Source organism: Gopherus evgoodei, chromosome 11 (genome assembly GCF_007399415.2).
Source record: "Gopherus evgoodei ecotype Sinaloan lineage chromosome 11, rGopEvg1_v1.p, whole genome shotgun sequence".
NCBI classification, from domain to species: Eukaryota; Metazoa; Chordata; order Testudines; family Testudinidae; genus Gopherus; species Gopherus evgoodei.
Window position 1 is genome coordinate 36,960,387 of NC_044332.1, and position 24,050 is coordinate 36,984,436.

Here is a 24,050-nt window from a genome sequence, read left to right on the forward strand (position 1 = left end):
GTGCAAAAAACACTGCACAGTGAAACTGACTCTGCACAAAGTGCACTCAAATGCAAGTAGAACTATGACTATCATCCTCCCTCTAATATTTCACTTATAATAATCTTAGGTGTTATTGTAGCAAGCAAAAATTTCCCAACTACAATTTGCAAACTTTTGTCCCTTTAAGACCCCTGTAACTTTTACACCAGGGTAAAAATGCTAAGACTCTTAACACCGTATTTTTTTTTTACATTTGTCTATTTGTAACAAATTAATGTATACGGCTATTTTAAACAGTAACCTGCAAATTCACATGTCATTAGCAAGGATACAAGGAGCATTCAATAGAAAAGAAAATGTACTATTTTGTTAGGTCCCTTCACAATGGCCATCATGCAGGATACACTGATAACATTAGCAACAGAACGATGCTGGGCCTCTCTGAATAGAGCGTGCTTCCAGTGACCAGTAGTTTACATATATGATACAGCTTTTCAAAGTTGCATTCTATTTGCTTTTGGATATATAATAAAATATTGAAGCAATTAAAAAAAATTTGTGGGCAAACTTCTTTCCCCCCCTTTTTCCTCTTGCAGTATCAGGTAACAACAAAATACTACAGTAATTTAACTTCTGAAACATTTTCAGTAAACTTAAATGTTAATCCTCCGAGGTTTCCCCTAAATTTTGTATTACATACCATTTGTGATGTATCCAATGAAACAATAGTTCTTCTCTCATCTGCAGGACATTCAAGAGCACTAGAAACACTTGTTCCTCCTGCAAATGTTGGAAATATCAACTTAGATTGAAATAGTTTGTCCTGATCTTGGTTATCCACATTTAACTAAGATACACATTTTAGGTATGTGGCACATGTCACTTAGAAAGGTTGTTGACACTAACTGTTTCTTTGAGAGTGCATTACATTTGCACCACATTTGTGGGACATTCCCCTGGAGTTTCAGAATTTCTTGAAAGTTCATAAAAGGAGTTCCTGTTCCACTGCACAAATTCCACCTTGTAGTACCAAACATTCAGAGCGTAGGCTAAAGGTGGCCATCAAATTTCCTCAACCATCTCATTCCCGTCTTTTAAACCTCAGAATAGAACTTCAGAGAGGGAAAAGGCGGGTGTGGTGCAAATACAAAGCACCGCCACCCTCAATGAACCACAGTTACTGGTAAGAAAGCTTTCTTCCTTCAAGTAGCCGCCACATGTTCCCGCTCATGAGAGTCTAACTAGTAGTACAATGTCCCGGGAAAGTAGGCTGAGGAGTTCTAGTTAAACAAGAATCACAAAGCTGTCATCCTAAAGCAAGCATCAAATCTAGATGCCAAGTTGAGAGTACAGAACTGCATGAGTGTGTGAATAAAACCAAAGGTCACATCTCTTTTGACCAAGATATCAATCTAACGCATTTTTGTCATATACTGCATAGCAGCCAGCTCGAGACCTCAGACTTCTCAAAGGCTAGAGAGAGCATATAAAACCTAGAGATGAGTATATGAAATACTTGTTGTGGAATCTGACCAGAGGTGGGGTAAAAGATAGGTCCTACAAATGGATGTAGCAAAGGAGGTTGAATTTGAAATTGAGCCCTTTTGAAAGAGGAAGAATTGTGAGTTAAAGAGGCAGATCTCAGCTACCCTTTTAAAGGTCCTTTGATTCTCAAGAAGTTGAGGAAGGTCTTTAATAATATGGCGACGTGATTCACAGATTACGTGAGATAAGAAAAAGGAGTCTGCACAAAGTTATCCCAGGGAATTGAGAGCAAGCTCCTCATGTAATGTTAACTCTTGGTAGGTGAAGTTACCCTGTTCCTTGAGCTGTCCAGGTAGACCTGGAAGACCAAGCCAGACAGCACAGAGGCCAACCCAAATACCCCCGAAACAAAGACTTTCAAATCAAGAGACTCTGGAATATCCTCTAGATCTATATGTGGATCTCCAGTAGATCATTCTGGCACAGAATGAGTATTATGCTGGAAGACACAGGCCAACTGACAGTTGTCACCTATGTGGTCACCAAAGAAGGGTCAAGTCAGATTGACTCCTCAAGTTCTGCAATAATTAAAGAGACAGAGGTACCCTTGGAATTACAAGAGGCAGAAAAGGGGCCTCCAGTCTGCCTATTGCACTCCCTGGATATGTGAATGTTTTTCTTTTGTAATGGCACAGAATGCTCCAAGGCGGAGATTATCTCCTAGCCCCATTTTCTTACCCTTATATGCTTAAGGGCAAAGAAGAGCACAACTGAAGTCTCCAAAACTGTCAAGCTCGACCAAGACCTGATTTCTGGATGAATAAGAAGCAAACTCAGCCAAAGGCTTCCACAGAGCTGAAAGACTTCTGAAATGGGGAGTCCGTACAAACTCACTGACTCCCTTGAGGACAGAGGCACTTTTGAAGTTTCCAGCACTGACAAATCTAGGCGCCAGACAGATGATGATGGAAGTGGTTTCCTCAATGCCAGAACTACCCCAAGTCTGACACTGGAGCTTATAAAAGTAGTCAGTTCCAGGACTAAAGTCTTCTCTTTCCCAACACAGGACTTGAAAGGCCGCTAGATCTCTGTGCTGAGGACAAATCTGAGGGGGTTTGGCCACAAGGCCTTCCTTCATGAGAAATGTCAGGATCTGAATGTGCCTGTCTTTTTGAGCTTATTGTGTAAAAGGCCCAGCGTGTAAAACACTATACCAAGGAATGGTTTTCTTTGAGGCACATCAAATGCTTGGGCCCAGACTTCAGGAAGCTGAACTGACTTGATGCTTCAGAAATGAGCCAAATATGACTCAAGAATATAACTGAGCAAACAAACTATCTAAAGTCTACTGTTTAAAAAGCCTCAACAAGATTATTGCTGAAATTACCACGAGAAAAATATATGCCCACAGCTAACTGCCAAAAAAAGGAGCAACTGTCTGCATGGTTTCCTTGTAACCTCTGTTCCCAATGTTTGGTGCTGCATACTCATTCAGGCCCAAATGGAAACTGCTCCTCTAGAAGGTTCCCAAAGTGCAGCAGCACTAGTGGGAATATGCAGACGCCACCTCAAAAAAATAAGTTGCTCCTCTTATATAGTGAAACATTCAAGTGCTGACAGATGTAAAAGGCTTCCACTAGATTTCAGTGAACCAAGCACAGCAAATATGATTATAAATTCTATGGGATCTATTTGTCTTCAAAATTAGAGTAATTAACAACCTTGCCAAAGTCTTGACATATGACTACTACTTTAAACAGTACTTTATAAATATATACTCAACACCTCTAAATGCTCAAGTTACACCTGTGTAGAGTTGGCTGATTTATTGCCAGGACCTCACGCCCTAGCACTAGCCACTTGAATTGAATTTAAAGAAATATGTAACTTTATAGTTTAAATTTTCCCTACCAAAATTTTTAAAGGTACAATACTCACCACCAAATGGTATTATGCAAAGATTATGTTTGCAGGCTAGTTCCACAATTTTAACTACGTCATCATGGCAACCTAATTAAAAATAAATAGATTCCAGTTAGAACAGGCTTTTGAACACTCAGCTTCAATTTAAGCAAACTTATTAGTCACCTACTAATTCTTTAGGGCTTGATAGTATCTTCAGCCACTCCAGTAGTGCCTTAGCCTATTTTCAAAGTGAGGGCAGAGACTTTGAAGAAGAATAAATGGGCTCAAATAGACAAAACTGACATGAAGTGAAACAATACCACAAATATACCGAGGCTGTGGAGTTATTCCAGGCTGAAAACAGCATCAGGTTTAAATTATACAGAAAGCACAAGACTCCTGGCCTACCCAGGGATCATCAACAACAGGTGGGGAACTTCCAGAGCAAAAAAGAGACAGACAGATGATTCAAATTATTCACTGTGTAAAGTTCAGAGGTATAATTTTTTTAATTTAATTTTTAAATAGGTACCTAAACTACATCTAGCTGAAAACTAGAGCCTATCTAATTGATGAAAAATAGCTGCAGTTTTAAAAGAGGGCAGTTCTTAGTGGATTTCTCTGAAGGAAAGGCTTTTTTTTATGCCTCAGGCTCTGGAAAAAAGCTGTCAATTATTATAATGCCAGCTACTTCTTTTCAGAAGCTACCCTTTGCACTATGCCTCTGCAACAGAAGGCAGGAGGGTGAAATTAGGGGCTCATGTGTGCATGTGCAAGAGACTAGAAAGAGTGCCAGAAAAAGGGTGAAATTAGGGTGGGTGCACTCAGGAGAGTGTGGAGGACCGGGGGGGGGGGGGGAGGGGGAGGTTTGTAGAAATTTTGGTGGTGCCCAGAACCCGCCCCCCCCAAACTCCGCCCTCCACCTGCCTAAGGCTCTGGGAGGAAGTTTGGGTGGGGGAGGGGGTCTGGGCTACAGGCTCTGGGTGCAGGCGGGAGTAAGGGATGGAGGTATAGGAGGGGGTGAGGTGCAGGGAATTTGGGTGCTGTGTGCAGGCTCCAGGCTGGGACACAGGCTGGGGCTGCAAGCGCTGGATCTGATTCTGGGTGCAGGCTGGGAGTGCAGGCTCTGGGAGGGAGTTTAGGGGCCAAAGGGGAGGTGCAGGCTCTGGGAGGGGGTGGGGGAGTGCGGTGCTTACCTGGGGCTCCTAAGCAGGGCAGACTGGGAGTCTCCATGTGATGCTATCCCCAGGCACTGCCCCCACAGCTTCCCATTGGCCACATGGGCACTTGAGGCAGGACACAGACCCACCCCACCCAGGGGCTGCAGGGAGTGGCCAACAGCCACATGGAGTGAACAGGGAAGAAGCTGCTCAGCTCCACTGCACTGCCGGTGGTGAGTGGGGGCCCTGAGCTATTTTAAATGGCCCAGAGGATGCGAGGGTGGGAGCGCCCCAGTCCCAAACATTGCAGGGCAGGAATATTCCAGGTGTCCAGGAACCATGGGCCCATAGGATTTGCCGCCCATGTGGAGAAGGAGGGATTTCAGTGTGCATATGCAGGTGAATGTAGAGAGGTGCAAGAGGCAGGAGGACTTTGGAGAGCAGAAGACAGAGAAACAGGGGGCATGACAAAGCACCTGTAAACCTAGTTAACTGATCAGTAAGCTCTGGCTGCTTTCATGCTGCTCCAGAATGACAAAGCAGCCACAGCATACTTGTGAATATGATCATAAAAAAGTTAAAATAAAAGATTCAAGGTTGATACTTGGCATCTTCAAATTAGAACTATTACATGGCAATGTCCTCTTTTGGTTTCTTGTATATGGTTCATGCATGAAACTTTGTAGATTTTTTTTTATCTAGAAACTCCCAGATAAACTGGGTTAAAATGGCATTAAGGTTGAGAGTACATATCAATAATTCATGGATGTATTTAATGAATTACAGGAATGTTGAAATTATTCCCAACCAAGTGCTAAAACCCCAGGAAATTCAGGAGTTACAGTGTGTGTGAAGTGTGTTGGTCATCAGTACAAAAAGGCACACAGCACCAAGACAATGTTTAATCCTTTGTTAAAAATTGAGAAGTTGTATGCAGTCATTTGATTATAACTATGAGCATTAACCTTACAATGAAAGACTTATTTAGAACTATTAACTGAAATTAAAGACCTTAGCATGAGTAACACTGCAGTGAATACCCCATGGTAACAGAGATGAAAACATCTAGATTGAAAGGAAAAATGTAAGTAAAAATGATTACTCTTAAAAGGTGAGACTGAAGCCATTTTTGACTCCTGGGCACTAACAATTTCAGTTTATTTATTGCAAGTTAATGACAAAGTGAGAGATATCCAACTAGTGTGACAGGACTGCTTCCCAAACTACTAGCCTTCTTTATCAGTCATGGGGAGCTACAGCCGCCAGAACAAAAGAAAAAAATAAATTTAAAAATTTTTACCTGGCCATACAACTATATCGGGAATTCGTTTAAACATTCCTTCCCTTAGCACAAATATCTCATGTAGGCAGTGACCTGAAGTACAAAAAAAAAAAAAAAAAAAAATCAAGTTACAAGGATTTTTAAAAATCAAATATACTTCTAAAAGCGTAAAACTACACATTGGACTTGATCTTACCATGAGCTCTGAACACCCTATCTTCTGCTTCCTGTGAATATGAAATTTTAGTGGCTCTAAGATCCTGAAGAAATTCTTCATTTACAATAGATGGGGGTACATCACTAGTATTTAAGAAAGCCTACAACAAAAGAAAAAAAATCATTACTACTGGGGATTCCCCTAAATTGTGCTGGTCTTTCATGACAAACCCAACTACCCAGCTTAGAGTTAGTGGTTGATAAACCCAACAAAATACACGTATTTATTTGAATTTAACCCAATTAAAATTTTCTTCATTATCGTCCCTGGCCTCAATTCTAACTACACTACCTACCAGTCCCTTTTGATTGCGCCACTCAATTGCAATCTCTTCTGTAGACTGGACCCCTCACTGATCCCTCTAACTCTTACTTGTCAGATAAATTGTTCAGTATGTCGCTGTCAAAAGCCAATGATTTGTTCAATACAATATTCCACAGTGCTTCACAAAAACCACATCAACATAGTCTTGCTCCCTAGCACAGAGAGTAAGGAAAGATCACAAAGCAGCTAGCTGAAACAGGGTGAACTACAGGATTTAGCCCTTCACCGAAGATAAGACACAAAGAAAGATCTTTACAGACTAAGTGCCGTTCTACTCTGAAAAGTAACTAGAAATGGTAGTGGAGGTTCCATCTTCCATTTTTCAATGATTGCTGAGCAATTTTGCTGTGTTACAAGTAAAAAGTTACTTTCAAATAAACTGGGCTTTCCCCATTTTACACATAAGTATTAATAATTCTTCAAGCAACACTATAACTTCACTTACAGGTGTATCCTAAAAAGGAGCAATCTGATTAAAGGCTGAAATTTTGAGTATTCACACTTTTCTGAGCTATGACTGGCTGAAATTTCTAATCTTGACACTCCACAATTCACTTCCATTCAACCTCCCCCGCCTGCCTCCCAAAAAACAAGAAAGGAAGAAAACAGGAAAAAAGATTTTCCAATTTGAGGGATTTTTAAATATTAAAAAATTAAGGATTGCTTGAATTAAACAAAATAAGGAAAAACTGTCAGTTTAAGACCCACATCTATGTTTTGCTTTAAGAACTTTCACAAAACCCAACAGAAAAGTTTCCACATGATTATTCCAAATTAAGTTAGTCTGCATGTTAGTTTTTCCCCTGCTAGATTTGCAACCCAAATGCAGGTACATTCTTACACTTATTTTAAGCTCTTCAGGGAAGGGACCATCTTTTTGTTACATGTCTGTATGGTGCATAGTATACTAGGGCCTTTATCTGGCTCCCCAGGGACTCCCATAATACAATAATTGTGCATGTGAACTAAAGAGAAACATTTAGTGGCTTCTTTGACTAGCCTATGTTTGTTGTCCAAGTCACGAACAAAAGTAAATAAAACAGTGTAAACAGTAAAAAATGAATTTGATTTTAAAAAACGATTAAAAAAAATTCAGCTTTGATAAATTTTAAGTGTTATAACACCAAATGATTTTAAACAATGTTCCATGAACTGAACACAATTAAGATCTATTAAAGCTTGCTGCAACTTTCAAAAAAAATAAAACCCAACAGTTTAATATCTCAGTTACCCTGGCAAAGCCAAAATCTTCAGTGCAGAGAGGTTTCAGAGTAGCAGCCGTGTTAGTCTGTATGCGCAAAAATGAATAGAAGTACTTGTGACACCTTAGACTAAAATTTATTTGAGCATAAGCTTTCATGGGCATGCATCCGATGAAGAGGGCTGTAGCCCACGAAAGCTTATGCTCAAATAAATTTGTTAGTCTCTAAGGTGCCACAAGTACTCCTGTTCTTAACGCACAGAGACGTATTCAAATATTATACAATCTACATGGGCAACTTATCAAGTAGGTTCAATAGACGCTGTCATTCTGCAGAAATTATTTTAAATGGTATGTAACATTAGTTTAACTATTACATTTTCTGTATTTTGCTTCTTATTGCACATAATAAATAAAATATTTACTCCAAAATGAAAACTCATTTCTGGGCAGGCTCCTCCCTTTGGCAGTCTGTCTGAGACAATATATCACCATGCAAAAAGTAACCCCAATATTCCCTGTACAAGTAGCAAATCTTTTGATTAAAGTAGTGTGACATTACAGCAATTTGGACTTTTAGTAATTTTAAGTCACCCAGCTTTTGATATACTAGTCTAGTCTATAAGGAGGCACGACTTTTTAAAATAAATATACTGTATTAATACTAAGGCACTCAACCATATGCAAGGGCATACTGAGGGTAACAGCATGAGTCATGTCTAACAGATGAATGGTTATGTCATCATGAGTGCAATATGTTTGAAGGAACTGCCTCTTCAGCTATTTACTTACTCTAGAGGTAATTTTGTGCTCCAGACTTGCTCCTAAGGTTTTTTCCATCCATTCCTTCAAAACAGGTAACACCATACCACTCAACCTATACCTGGAACATAAAGTCTATATTACATGGGTTCTTCTTAATATTAAATGATATTATGTAAATCAGATAAACGTCTTATTTGTACTTATGCAGAACAAGGAAAGTTTATTAGATTCAAATTCATATCCAGGTCTGCAAAATTATGCATATTTAGTGTTGAATATAAAACAATTACATAGAAATGTTAAGATGTGTCTTAAAAACTGATTCAATTGTATCTAATGGAAATGTTGATATTTCCACCCATACAAATGTTTAATTTTTTAATCCTTTTTGGCACAAAATATCATTAAGGTCAATGAGTTCCATGTGGCAATTATGTAATGTGCAAATATGTATTCCTTTGACTAATTTAAAAGTTATCTTCCATTTCTCTTGAATGTTCTCTTATTTTACATCATGGGAAGTAGCAAAAATAGGAGCACTCAATTACCTTCTGTATATCATTCCTTTTTTTTGCACTCTAGTCTCCTCTCCCCAAATTGCTTGCTGTCCCACACTCTCACTCACTTTCACTGGACTGGGGCAGAGGGTTGGGAGGGGCTGAGGGCTCCGGGCGGCATTTACCTCAGGTGGCTCCCGAAAGCGGCCAGCATGTCCCTGTGGCCCCTAGGCAGAGATGCAGTTGGTTTCTCTGCACACTGCACCCCCCCCCCCAGAAGCAGGCACTATCCTGGCAGCTCCCATTGGCCATAGTTCCCGACCAATGGGAGCTGCAGAGCCAGCATTAGAGCAGGGGCAGCATGTAGAGCCTCCTTGGCTGCTCCTGCACCTAGGGGCCGCAGTGACGTGCCAGTCACTTCCAGGAGCTGCGCGGAGCCAGAGCAGGGAGCCTGCCTTAGCGCCATTGTGCTGCCGACCAGACTTTTAATGACCCAGTCAGTGGAGCTGACAGTCACCACGATCCCTTTTTGACCAGGCATTCCAGTCGAAAAATGGATGCCTGACAACCCTAATTGGGTACTTATATTGCCCCCTCTCCCCCATTGCAGCAGTATCTGGGCATCTCACAATCTAATGTATTTATCCTCACCACAACCCTGATCCAAGAAATATTTTATGATCACCAATGAAACTTCTACACATGAATAAAGATTTCCCATAAAATACAAACTGGCATTTAACTAATCAGTGAAATGACATGCTTATTCTCTCATGAGATTTAGAATCGAAGAATACTCAGGAATTCTGCCTACTGACCAAACCCTAGATGAGTGAGTATTATAATGGATACTCAAGACCAAGTAAAATCTTCAGCAGGATGTCTACTTGAAATTATGGGGAAGATTAATTTTGCTTACATTGTCCTCTAAAAGACCATTTTAAGCTTTTAATAAGGCATGCAGTGAATTAATCCTAGTGAAGGTTTATTTTCCTATCCACACTAGTAAAGTACTATTTTATAACTCAGTAAAGTTGCTAAAAATGCAGATAGCAACATTTTAAACCTATTCTATAGGACATGCCAAAGAAGCAATCTTCCAGATAGATTGATTTAAAACACTACACAAATACAGATTCTAAAAAATAAGATGCTTAAAACAAGAAACTTCATAATATTAGCTACATAGTGATGCCAGAGATTTCACTTACCTTTTTCCTGTGAATTCTGCTTGTCCCTTCTTATTAAATATAAATTTGGAGTCATTATATCCCCATCCATTCCACTTCAGAATTTCTTGCCTAAAAGGGAAAAGATTTTAACACTAGTAGATTGTTGACTTCCATTGTTTTGACTTTTGCAACAATTTAATATGAACTTTACTGTCTCTCCACTAGTTTAGAATGTAAAGTGTCAAATGCATATCATAAAAGATATAATTCTGCACACCTAGAAATATATTTAGCTTCCCAAATGTTATACTTTCCATATAAAAGAAAAAATAGTACAAAGCTGGTATATGAAAGAATGTGAACAAAAACAAGCTTGCAGCAGACAGGTCTTTCATGCATGCAGTATATGGTGCCAGCAATCCAGAAAAAGGTATGTAAAATTTGTAAGATTTTCTGTGTTAAATTTAAGATTAATTGTTAAATTTAGCATCAGTATTTGGATCTGTAACCTTTACTTTGGAAAATTAAGATTTTCACCAAAGAACGTGAAAAACCAATGCTTGTTTAATCATTAGTCCCAAATAAAAATAAACTTAACTCCAGTTTAATATAGTTAACAGCACATACAATAATTTAAGAGTAAAGTGGGATGACAACCTTCTTCTAATGCTGTAGCCCAAATCATTACAAAGAAAGGAAATTCAAAATAAAAGATTAAATTTAAAGACAATCATATAGGCTCAGGCATGGAAATTCACAGTTAAGGTGCCCAAAGAACCTGAATTCTGCCTTATAGTAGTGACACTATGTAGTGGAGGAGTAATTGGGGACGGGAGAAGAGGAAAAAACCTCATGTTTCCTCTAAAATGGAACTACAAATCTATAATACCTCAATTGTAACTGAAGGGTGTCCCCACAGGGCAAAATTTCTTTTGATGCCTTAATGATACATTAACGTATTAAAAATGAAACATTACACAACAATGCCTCAGAATTCTATCTAGTGATACTACTTATCTTCAACTAATAACCTTAATTATTTTTCAATTTTAATTTTAAAGGGCAAATTTACTTATATGCTCTGGCTACTCTGCACCATTCAGCTGGTACTATCTCATGTGTTCACCATGCACTAACAGCCATCTGCCAGGCTAAACCTGTACAGTGCACCACACTAAGACAATGTCCCTGTACAATATGTTGTAGCCTATTGAACAAAGACCTGCAAGCCCGAAGACCAAGAGTGCAAGTTTCCTCCCTTTGCTATCTCTTGTTAATATTTTATGTACACCTGAAAGGTCCTAAAAGTTCGTAGTTAAGGCCTGGTCTACACCAGGAGGAGCAGGAGGGAGAAAAATCTATCAAAGTTATGCAACTTCAGCTATGTGAATAACGTTGCTGAAGTCGACATACTTAGCTCTACTTACCATGGTGTCTTCACTGTGGTAAGTTGATGGCTGACGCTCTCCCGTTGACTGTGCCTGTGCCTCTCGCCCTGGTGGAGTACCAGAGGCAACGGGAGAGTACTCAGCGGTCAATTTATCGCATCTAGTCTAAACGCGATAAATCGACCCCCGCTGGATCGATCGCTGCCTATCGATCCAGTGGGTAATGTAGACAAGCTCTAAATAACAGTGGCTGTATGAGGTCAAATCAGGGATTAGAATCCAGGTTTCTGGAAAGGCAGGCTCAAGTCTCATTCACTGAGCCATGCTGCCTTTTGAGAAACAAGCCACATGCCAAATGAAATCAGGCACGACACCAGTGTAGTGATTAGAGCAGGACAGGAATTTTCCAGTTAAATTATTTTTGGCAGAAAATCCATTTACCCAAAACCAAAAGTTTTCATGAGACTATCTCAGTTTCACAACTGTCATCAAGAAGGTTTCTCAGATTCAGGATGGAGTTTTTGGCCAAAGCCAGAAAGGAACCCACTGACTGCGTGCAGGGCAAAAGATAACCACTACGTTAATGAGATGGACTAGGGATGCAGAAGACTTGATTCTGTTCAAGGTTCAGACTGCAGATTTCTGTTATGTTGGGTAGATTGCTTAAAATGCAGTTTTGAGGTAGCTCCAACCTCTTGGAAGATTAGGCGGATGGATAGTCTTACAGCTAATGAATGGCCTGTATCTCAGCCACTGGTAATATAGCTGACTGTGCGACCTCCCAGGTTACTTAATTGTTTAAAAAATGCCTCCGTCTCCCCAGTTGCAGGGTATTTGGCCTCCACAAGGGCCTAACCAATCTATTTTGGTTAGCAAAGAACTTGGGCCAATTCTGGCTGATTTGGTGCTGAGAAGCTTTGAGACTTAGGAAAAAGGAGGCAGGTAGAAAATCAACATCCAATCACACCTTGCTGGAAGGGGAAAAGGGAGCCAGAAAGAAGAGATAAGAGATGTTTGGGGAAGTAGCAGGCCTTGGGCCAGTGTTATGCTTGCTGGAAAATATTTATAGATTGTACCTGAACTTCTTGTTATGGCAAGAGCAGGAAGAAAGGAAGCTCACCATCTCATGCCACCCACCCTGATTGAGGATTTCCCGTGGCCCACGCATTATTCAGACCAAGGTGAGCTAAGCACAGGAAAACTTACTGCATGCCACAGGCACAGAGAGTGGAGGAGCTGATCCAAAAGAAACTCATTGCATACTCTTCAGTTTCTGGGGATCCGTCATTCTGTATTACCATATCTTGCTTAGAGGAGACATCAGGAGACAGAACTGATGTGTTGGGAGGCTACAAAAGCCAGGGACCAGTTTTTAGAATGCAGTTGTGATCCTCCTCAGCAGCAGGAAAGTGGGAGCCTGCAATCCCAGCCTCCTGCCCCCTCTCCTCCCCGTTGGAAACTCCCCAAGATTGTACTTGGTGCTTGATGGGAGAAGCAGAGAGCTCTGCATGCCACAGACTGAGCTGAGAACAGAGCACATGAAAATTCTGCATACTACAGGCATGACTTCCCGAGCTGGCTCTCAACTTGGTTCTTTTGCTACCTCAAGCTTCTCAAACAAGAGTAGCTCGGAGGCAAAACCTTTAAGGAGAAGTTAAGACTGTAGGCTTTCAGAATTGCCCTTTGCTTCTTCCAGAAGATGACAATTTAATTTCTGGTACTGAAAACTGGAAAACTAGGATAGAGAGAGTTGACATTTCCCAGCCATCAAATCTACACTAACTCTGCCCTCCTTTCCCCTCCCATGTGGATGGCAATAGAAATTGGGACTATGACAATATTTTACCTTTCCCTAACCAAATCTTCCATGTTCTCTATGCCCACCAAAATTCCAATTCAGCACTTCTATTAATACAGACCTTCAGATCCGCACTGGCCTCTCTATACAGCACCACTGATCTATTTACTACTGGTTGCCAGAGACTGAGGAGCATATGGTACTGTGATCTATCTGAAGGACTTTTTAGGGCAGGAATCAAAGGGGATAGCATCTCCTTAAAAGTCTGAATTTCCTGATTTACCAAAGTTTAACTTTTGATCACCCATCACCGTAACTTCAGGTTAAAAGGTTTTTGGATACAAATATGAAAAGCAGATATTGAGCCTTTTTAAGAGGAAAAAAATCTCAATGCAGCCTTAACTTGATCTGCAGCTACTGTCCTCATAATACCCAGGTACTGTAGTACAAGTTATATGTAGGTAGGATGATCAGATGTCCTGTTTTTAACGGGACAGTCCTGTATTTAAGGCCTCCAGCAGGTGTCCCGACTTTCTTTAAAATGGGCAAATTGTCCCATATTTTCTGCTTCCCCCCCCCCCCCATTAGTACCAGCAGGTCCTGCTGCTGGCTAGATCCCTGCTCGCCAACTGGCCACGCACCCACAGAGAGTGGGTGATCCAGTGACAGACAATTGGGGAGGAGGGGTGGTTCAAGACTGGTGGTGGGGCAAAGCTGCAGCGTGCAAGACCAGCCGCTCCCCGCCATTCCATCTCCATGTCAGCTCGGGGGAGGGGGGGGGCGCAATTTCCAGCCTGTTCCCACCCCAAAGGTCAGGCTCCCCAGCAACCCCCGGGCAGGGGCTTAAGCACCCTCTCCATCCGTCCCCTCCTCCACAGCTCTGGGTCCTGCTCCCAGGGAGTGCAGAGCTGCTGTGCCCCTAGGCACCCTCTTTCACTGAGCCATCTCACTGGCCAGGCTCTTGGCCCCTGAAGACCCCGCAGGCAGGTTCCCTGGGCCATGGTGCACACTGAGTCCTTAGGGCTTACCCCTTCCTGCCCACACTGTAGCTGGGGGACAGGAAGTGGACGGGTTATGTCAGTGGCCAGCAGCAGCCTGGAGGTTTTAGCTGCCTTTCAACATGGTGTGGGCAGGAAGGGATGAGCTCTGCAAAGACGTAGGCCAGGTCATCCCTTCCCCCATTTCTCCTCCCCTGCGGCTGGAAACAGTTCCCATCCTTTCCCTCCTGCACAGTGCCAAAAGGGTGCTGCCAGCCATGTTGTGGTGTGAATCCTGTGTATTTTTTTAAAAAGCATTCTGCTCTTCAGTGCAGATGAAATTCTGAGTACAAGAGATAGCTTGCTCTTGAAGATGTATAAGGATATTCCTGAAGAGAAAACATCTGGAAAGAAAACAAGTTACTATGGCAACACTAACAACAGGAACTAGAGTTGTGAAAACAGGATGGTAAATAGGGTCTTCAGTAATTTTAAATATTTTACTTTCATTGACATAATAAAATTCAAGTTTTTGAAAGCTATATTCTGCAGTCAGATGCCAAACTTATTCCGAGACTTAGGGATGTTTATGAAAAAAAAATCCTGAGGAATTAAGAGCATTTGCTTGGCCCTTCTGCGTCTTCCCCCACAAACAAAAGCCTTTTCTTCCCCTCTCATCTATGTTCAAGGGGAGAGGGCTTGGGCTCTCCCCTGCCCATTATGCCCTTGATCCCCACCTCCAAACTGGGAGATGGAGAAGACTGGCCCTAGGAAAGCTGCCATCCCATGTCACCTTGGGCCCTTAATTACCTTGGCCAGTCTGAGGCCTGGACATCCTTCCCAGGATGATCCTCCTCTTCTCCCACCTATGCTGCATTCTCCCCGCCTTCCTCCATCACCATAGCTGCCTCCTCCTCCTCCACCACCGAATTCCCAGTGAAAGTCTAGCAGAGTCAAGCCACGGCAATTGTTAGTGGGGTATGGAGTGCTGCTGGATTCACTGCCCAAGTCACAGGCTGCATGTTGTGCTCTAAATATAACATGCAGCCTATGGCTTGGGCACTGACTCCAGCAGCACTGCCCAACCCATTCAAAATTGCTGTGGCTTACCTCCTAACAGGCCCTCACTGAGCAGTCTGGGCATATACCATAGAAGCGATGAAGAATGCCCTCATATCTGTGCCATTATTTGCTGTATTCATCGGACCCAAGTGGTGGCAAGACAGACTGCGTGTGCTTGCATGCACACACAAAATTAGTAGATTTAAACCTGAATTAGTAATTTTGTAATTGCATGTAAAAAATCAGAATTACAGAAAATTAGGGAGAGTTGGCATCTCCGTTGGAACTGGCATTTCTTTCAAAGTCAAAGACTATTTTTTTATCTTGCTGAACAATCAGAAAAACAAACGTATGTTTTCTTCTCTCCCCATGGAGCTACTTCCTATCAAATGATGGCAGCCATTCAGATTATAGCACAGAATGCAGTAGAATCCCCAAGAAATGTTATAAAAGAAAATGGTGTCTAAAAACTGCAAGACATGCCCACAAGGTGGCATAATTCCACCATCACAGTAAAACCAACTTCATAGCCCTTTATTAAAAAAGGTGAGCTTTTCTTAGGAGGGTGCCATGTATATTTTTACAATAAAACAGAAGTGATTTATGCTTCTGGTTCATTTGCTTGGTACAAGATAATCCACAAATAAAATGGACATCAAAATGTATTGAGCAGTTATAAAGGTGAAGTATACTTTTATTGGTAGAGTAACAAGATTATTTCTAGGTGTAGTTACACTGCATCAGTCTGGAGTTACCAACAGGTTTTAGGTCTTAAAATCTTGCTCAGGTACTAGAGTAATGGGCAGCAGTATAAAACCTTAAGAAACCAAACCTCCACAGCTTCATGGAGAACAGATTTACCAATTTTCAATCACCAAGCTGCATATCAATAGAAGAATGCCAGTGTTAAGTCATCTAACTTTCTTCATTATAAATGTATCCACAGCTTAATCTAAGCAAGTGTATTACAACATCAATAAGGTTTTCAATGTAGATTGTATGCTGAAGAGACACTGCACACAAAACTAAAGCAAAAACAGTCCTCTCAAAATCATAAACAAGTAATGTATTGATTATTAAACTCTCATTAACAAGTATACTTTCAAAGGGATTCTTTGCATATCAGCAAAATTTACTTAATTTCCCATATTTTAAGCATTTAAGATTTTCTAACACCTAACTAGTCCTCAAAATGTTAGCAAAAATTAGAAAACCCCAGAATGAACACAGATTAAATGCATCTTTATAATACAATTAGAGACCCATGAGATTTTTTTTAAATACAATTTTTCATTTTATTTTTCAATAATTTGGGGGTATTGCATTTTAATCTGACCCCAGAGGGGAGGGGCAGATTCTTCCCCCGCCCCCCAGAGTAGTTGGGTGGCAGGGCAAGCGTGGCCTGCACTCACCCAGCAGTGGAGGGACAGGAGTGATCACTCAGGACACTGACCTGGAACACAAGGTCTGCACTCTAAGAGCATATAAGCAACTGGAGAGTTTGGGGAGCTGGGACCAGTCTAGGTAGTTGTGCCACTGGGTCTCAGCTCTTAAAAAAGGGGTGTTCGAAAGAAAACCTAGAGAGTTTCTCTAGAGACCGAGAGAGAGAGAGAGAGAGAGAGACTGGACTTTGCTCAGACTCGGACGCTTAAGAGCACATGAGTCCAGCATGTGGGACCCTGATACAGCAGACTGATGAATATCTAGGAGGAGCAGCTCAATCAGGGCTGTTACAATATCCTTTCCAGAACAAAAATGAAGCCATATTACTTGTTAACACTCTGTATATCATACAGTCATCAGATATGGATGCAAAAGGTGTTCACACAAACTTTACTGCTCTCTTTAAGGGTGAACTAGCATACATTACACATGTGCAAATAGAAGCCAGTAAAAAAAAAATCAACTCGTGAACAGCAAAAATATACATCATTCTAAATCCAGGTTACAGACAAAACACCTAGAAAACCAGTTATTTCAGAACCCAAGGAACAGCCCTTAAAAAATCCTCTGACATGTCACTAGTGAAAATATTTGTCTTACCTCAAAAAAATATCAGTGCACTTGGGGAAGAAGTCAACTATGAAACTCTTGATTGGCTACCCTTATTCTGCAGAGCTCAGCTCCACAGTCAAAATAAGGAAGTCTCCCTACCTTCACGTGGCAGAGTTTCTGCAGAACTTAAAAGCAACACAAGGGTATAGCTGAGCTCCTGTAGTGCTTCTAAGCACCGCTCTACCATAGCAGTTGCTAGCCACTGTTTTCAACTCAGTTAAGGGGAGTACATATCAATTTGTCAGTGGTTGCCTGACATGGACATTATGTGCACCACACTCAAATGTATCAAGAATTTCTAATAAGAACTGCAACACTGTCAAGGAAAAGACAGTTTAATACAGTGATTACAAGGACTAGGCCACAATGCACCATTCTGGTAACGTGAGTAAAGAACATAAGAATTTTGATGAATCATAAAAAAAGTATTGAACAATTGTGTGTAGCAAGATTTAAGCAGATTTTGACACAAGCAGTAAATCAATAGAGACACACAACCTGAATATTTCTGCCCCTAGACACCAGCAATGTCAGAGCCTAGACCTCAAAACTTGACCTGGGCACAGGACTAGATGCATATTCAGACTCTCTTAGCACTCACTTCCTGGTCAAGAGCATTGGGAAGACAACTCAAGACAAGAGTCCCCATTTGAAACATGCATCTGCTGCCGAGGCCTCTGAGGAAGTGAGCCAGCTTCTGGAAGAAGAGATTGAGGCTGGTGATGAATCAACACGCATTTGGAATTTGAGGAAGAACAGCCACCCTAGGAATCTTTAACAGGACTGATTTGTTAAAGCCTCATTTGTAGAAGGAAGAGTGTTGTACGGAGGACAGAGAGTAATGTTTGCATGTGTATGGTTTCTCTCCTCTTTCCCTTCCTTCTGCAGGTCCTTTGCCTGCTGCAACCAGACTTTAAAGAAAAAAATTACCTTCAAAGCCAGTTATGTCAAATACTGGACCCATCTGATGTATGTATGCAGCCTGTAAGCATATATTCAGATTCTGCGGCATAAATATTCATTGTAAAAAATTACTAGCCCTTACACTCTGTTAAGGGACATTGTGAAACTCTCAAAATGACACCTCGTACCCACGTATTCACTGCTGTTGTAGGATTATGATATGTTCTGTACAAAGTATGCCTTTGAGGTATTATTTGAGAAGTCATGATCTGTTGACTTTTACTATCCTGTTGAATTATATGTATTACCGTTGTATTTGAAGATAAGCTGCTTGTTACTGAAATATGCTGAAATTCTGGGAGACACCCACAGCTAGCCTTTCAGTGACAAAAGAGCAACTAACACCTCCAAAACAGATTTACATCAGTAATAGCCAGCCATGTGTTGATGGCTCATTAAGGAGAATCCACTGTCCTAGTGCCTCCTCCCCACCAGAAGACTCTTGACAGAGCATATACAAAATGGGGGCTGTCTAAACCCCATGAAAGAGCAAGGATCTTTCCAGCACCTGGGAGTATAAAATGGGGGAGGGTAATGACATCACTACTTCGCCTCTCTCCTCCTCTGTCTCTACACCTAGATGAAAGATCATTTTGAAGACAAGAGGAAGCCTCCTTGAACTGGGAAGAAGGGATGGTCCTAATTAGATTTTCTAGTTAGTATGAACTGAATTCTGCATGCAAAATCTTGCTTAGCCTGCTAAAGTTTAGGATTTCGAATGTGTTTACTTTTTATTTCTTATGTAACCAACTCTGACCTTTATGCCTACCACTTATCACTTAAAAATTAACTAATAAGTTATTTCTGTAATGTTTTATCTTTACCAGTGAGTTTGTCTAAAGTGCTTGGAGAATTCGCTCAGATTAAAAAGGTTGGGGCATGTCCACTACCCCTGCTTCCCTGGCTTCTTAAGAGGTACACTGACCACCTCAACAGCACTAAGGAAAGTTTCATCTACTGGCTCTGAAAGTGCAGAATGACTGTTGAATGTGCTTTTGGCAGACTGGCATGTTTACTCACTAGATTGAATCTCAGTGAGAAAAAATATCCCAATGGTTACCGCTACCTGTTGTGTCCTGCATAATATCTGTGAGGCAAAGGGGGAAAAGCTGCCACTGGCAGAGGGAAGAGGGGAGCAGAGGTGGAGAAGCTGTCTGCTGATTTTGAACAGCCAGACACAACAGGTATTACAAGAGCCCATCATGGATGTATGTGGTTAAGGGAGGCTTTGAAAAAAACACTTTAACAATCATCCACAGTTGAACTGAGCAGTGCATGTTGAATGTTTTAATATAGCACAGGGTGTTTTCCTGAACTTATCAATTATGCTGCACTTGCATTAACAAGTATTGTTTGCTTTGACTACCGCTATGCATTCTCCAGTAGTAGTTGTGAACTAATAAAGATAATTTGTTCCTCCAGAAATAGAACTTTATTGGCGAGGGAGAGGGGAAAACAGTGCAGAAAAATCAACATCATACAAATTTTTCACATTACTTAACAGGGGTAAAGCTTTAAAATTAGAAAGCAAATAAACACTTATGCTCATTTGAGTACACAAATAGAGTTCATTGTGACTACACATATACCAACCATGGTTCTCACAGGTCAGTGTGTGAAAAGCCGTAGTTTTCCTTGCTATCCCCTTGCATGGAGTGGCAGAGGTAATGAAGCATCCCATGATGCTACACATGGTATGTTGGGGGTGTCGGAAGAAGCAACCATGTAATTCTCCAAGACTGCGAAGGTTGAAGAGTCTGGGGTTCTGGACCTGTAGGTCAACCAGAGTCTGCAGCATTTGGATTTTCTGCTTGAGAAGACCTATTATATCCTGGTTTATTTCCTTCTCTTGTCCGGCTGAGATTCTTGGGCCTTTTTCCTGTCCTCTGTCTTTCACCATGCTGTCAGCCATATAGGCTCTCCAAGCCCTTTGTTCATGGTCCAATCCAGCACTCACTTGCAGGATCTCACAGAATATGTCCACCCTAGTCCTCATCTTCCTCATCAGGGTCAGGCATTCTACAGGCATGAAGACAACATCCTTAAGGCTGGCATGACAGAAGGTGCTGACAAAAAACAGATGCATCATTGGACTTACAGTCACAGGGGAAAAGGAAAAATTTCCAAAACTCCCTTCCCTTATTCCTACAGACACTTCATAAAAAAGGCTTATTGACATTTCAACTTCAGAACTTCAGCACACCACCACTCTCCAGCCTGTCATGGTGAGTAAAGCCCACCATGAGCAAGCAGGAGAACAATCTTCTGTTGCACCAGGCTTTAAACTTTCAATCCCTATTTGCTGCTACTGGCATCCTGAAGCTGCCCCCCATATAGCCTGTTTATTACATGTGCCAACCAAACTCACTGGAAAGTGGCATGGGAAAGTGTCCCACCATGGAGGAGGTAGTAAGACAGCCATCCCTAACAGCATTTGGGAGAGGATTGCAGAGTATCTCAATGAAAGTTTCATCAAGATCTCAGGAGGAGAATAGGGACATGTCTATGCACATGAAGCCCTCAGCATCCCCCAACACTTCTAACAGTGAATGAAAAGGAGATGCCAACTCTGCCTCTATTTGTTGTACTTCTACCTCTCCCCATACGATTAAAAAAATGAAAAAAAAAAGATACTTATGTCTTGTTAACTTGGGATGGGATGGGTTCCATCTTTAAATTTAAAAACGAAGCAAAAATGCATGCACACACTTACCCAAAGTCCCTTCCCTTTCATCAGGCTCATCTGCGCTTGCCTGGCAGGACAGGCTAGTCTCAAATAGGTCCTGGCTTGTTGAGTCCCTTGATGCCTCTTCCCTCCCACTCCTTGCTGTTCATGGCAGGGGTCTTGGTCTCGGGCTCCTCCAAGGTATCAAAACTGGTCTGCAGGGTCCTGGTGCGGTCTCTGCCAAGTACAGCATTCAGTTTCTTGCAGAAACAGCAGGAAGGAGGTTCAGTACCAGATCTATTGTTGTACCCCTGGCCTTGTAGTATCCCTGGAGAAGGTCATTAGCCTCCATGCGGCACTATTGCTGATGCCTATCATACCACTCTGCCTGCATCCTCCATGCAATTTGCTCTTAGATGTCCATGCTTCTGTGGCTTGTTCGTAGCTGTGCTTGCAACCTCTTCTCCCCACAAGCTCAGGAAATCAAATGCAGCTCTGCCTGGAGTAGACAGGAAGTATGTAGTACCTCTGTATGTAGAGCCTGGGCAGTTGTACACAAGGTTGAACTAGTTGGTGTGCTTGCCAAGTGGGCAATCAAGAAAAGGCATTTTGAAAAACATGTGGGAGGGTTTTAAGGGTGGCTTCTGGTCTCTGTGACCCCGGGCCAGAGAGTTTAAAATTGTGACCAGAGCAGGCATTGTCACCAGGAATGGGGTATTGTGGGACAGCTGCTAGAGGACTTATGGTCGACACCAGTCATCCAGTGTCTCCACTCTGAGTCTGCAGATATGTCACTGCACCAGTTAACCTTCAAAATGTGACTCCAGTGTAAACTTGGCAACTACAAGGGATAATTAATCGTTTTTAATTAAATGTTAGATTCTGAAATACAAGATGGGAAGTTCCGGCTTGCTGAATATTGGCCTATCATAAGCTGGCCCAATTCAATCCCTGCCCTTTTCTGCCTGAGAATTCCAGCATTTCTCTTGACTAAATGCAACTGACTATATTCTGGGGGCAGGGAGGGAAGAAATCAGTCTGCAGAACTTCTGAATTCTGTCCTTTATCAGATTGCAAACTCCATTTTGGATGTGGACTTTACCTTCTCTGTTGTCCAGTTGGCTCCATGCTGGACTGAAATTTTAAAATCTGGTGGCAAAGGACCAATAGGAGGGTCATTGACTTAAGTGCTCTCCGACTGAGGGCTGGTCTACACTATCGGGGGGGGTCAATCTAAGTTACCCCACTTCAGCTACGTGTAAGTTCTTTGAAGGACTGTAACTTACTATATGTTTCTACATCTAACACAAAGGGCCCCGATCTAATTGGCCTCTAAATGCTACTGTAATAAAAACATGAAATTACTACTAATTCTGTATGTCTGGCCAAAGAGACTGTCACACTCCTCCTAACCCCAAAAAAGACTCGAGAGTCACCTGCATTCTTGCCAGAAGTCCATTTTCCCCTGCTCTCAAATCACAGAGTGGCTCACCTTTAGCGTAAGACTGGGCAGGGCTCCATTTAATATAAACCCTAAAATTGGCTAAAAACAATTGCTGTTAAGAGATAATTTTTTCCTACCCTACTTGCCTAACCCCAGGAACAGCTCAGTAATAGAAACTGGGTCTCCTCAGATACCCCATCTTGCATCTGTCAGTACTGAACAGCACACACCTAAGAATCAAAATATATATTCTGCATATACAATAGTACCACATACTCTTTACAGCAAAAGGGTGTGAAATCCAGGGTTATAAAGCGTAATTTACTTCTATAACTGGTTCATTTTCTTAAGGTGGTAAGTCACACCAACTTGCATCACACTGTAGTAATTACAATACATAGAAAAACACTGAAAAATGAAAACGAAAATTAGGATTTGTTGTAGGTAATTGAAAGATTTTCTCCTCCCTTTCTACTCTACCTAACAATACTGTCATTTTTACTCTATTTTAAAACACATCATCAAACAAGAAAGTTTTTAAGCAAAATACTGGCAAAAAAACTAGGCTGAATTATGTTCCTTGTTCATGGTACCAGTTTATTATTTGTGACTTCCAGTTCATTATTCAAAGAACAATTAAAAGAATCAATGCACGATTTTTCAGAAGTTTCCCCATAATGTATTTGATTAATAATGTATTTCATATTTTTTCAAATAAGGAATGGGCTTTGACAGCTGTAAGTGACAAAACACTTTTGGTCAGATGTCCCTAATACTATTAAACTTTTCTGAAGTAGCTGAGACAAGTCCCAGAATTTTATTCCTGAGCAGGATGCTGCCATAAGTCAGGCCCCACAAACCACTCTTATTTTGTAAATGACACTTGAATAGGCAAATAGGTTTAGCCTGACTATGAGTGACAAAATACTCCTCAGGTTACCCCAACTGACCCCTCCCCGGGACAGTTAGCTTGTTCTGAAGTAATGACGTGTCATTTCCTGACCTGAAACTCTCTTTGGGAAAAGATGTGGCCCATATCACCAACCTTTGTCCCCTCAAAAAACACACACATACTATTTAACACAACAAGAGTGACAAAAGAGTTTCAGAAGGTGAAGCTGTGGATCTTGTACTTCGAGCTAGAGGGATTTGGTGAGAGCAATGTTTGACCTGTCTTGTTTGTGAGAAGATGTGACTGGGCTGTGGGCCCATGAACAGGTCAGGTGACACAGGTCTGTTTGTGCATTAGTCAGGACCAGATGGCTGGGACCCTTGGGTCTTTGCACAGAATCAGTATTTGAAATGTGAGTCATTAGGTCCTCCTTGATAACAAGGGAGTAGAGTTGAACAGCACTTCGTATTATTACCCTTTTTGACTAAACCTAAATCAGTCAAAAACTCAGGACCTTGCAGGTTGTCCCAGCTAGGAAAACATGGTAATAGAATCAAATGTTTCTTTGATGCAATCCTGTTTTATCTACTGTCACACACTTAATAGCTTGTGAGTTACTGGTAACTCAACCATGGGATCTTGAAAGCGTGTATTACTGTGTTAAAGTCAAGATGAAGTGCTGGTGGGGATCTGTTACAGATGACTAAATCAAACCAGAAAACCAAATACGTTACTCCTTAATTAACTGCCTATAATGTGTGGAAAGAAAATGCTGGTATGGAGTTTTCCATTTGGGACACGTACACTGGAGGTCTC

At 41.4% G+C, this 24,050-nt stretch overlaps 1 protein-coding gene across 4 annotated transcripts in view; it reads right to left on the bottom strand.

Moving 5' to 3' along the window:
* The window catches only part of AGPS (alkylglycerone phosphate synthase), a 184,094-nt gene that overhangs the window by 104,812 nt on the left and 55,232 nt on the right, over window positions 1-24,050 (bottom strand). For all 4 annotated transcript variants that reach the window (XM_030580509.1, XM_030580510.1, XM_030580508.1 and 1 more), the window contains 6 exons: window positions 10,030-10,119; window positions 8,349-8,439; window positions 6,011-6,131; window positions 5,833-5,907; window positions 3,406-3,477; window positions 683-762 (listed from right to left, as the gene is read on the bottom strand). In XM_030580509.1, coding sequence (XP_030436369.1) covers window positions 683-762; window positions 3,406-3,477; window positions 5,833-5,907; window positions 6,011-6,131; window positions 8,349-8,439; window positions 10,030-10,119 — 529 coding nt within the window. The remainder of the gene's footprint in view (window positions 1-682; window positions 763-3,405; window positions 3,478-5,832; window positions 5,908-6,010; window positions 6,132-8,348; window positions 8,440-10,029; window positions 10,120-24,050) is intronic.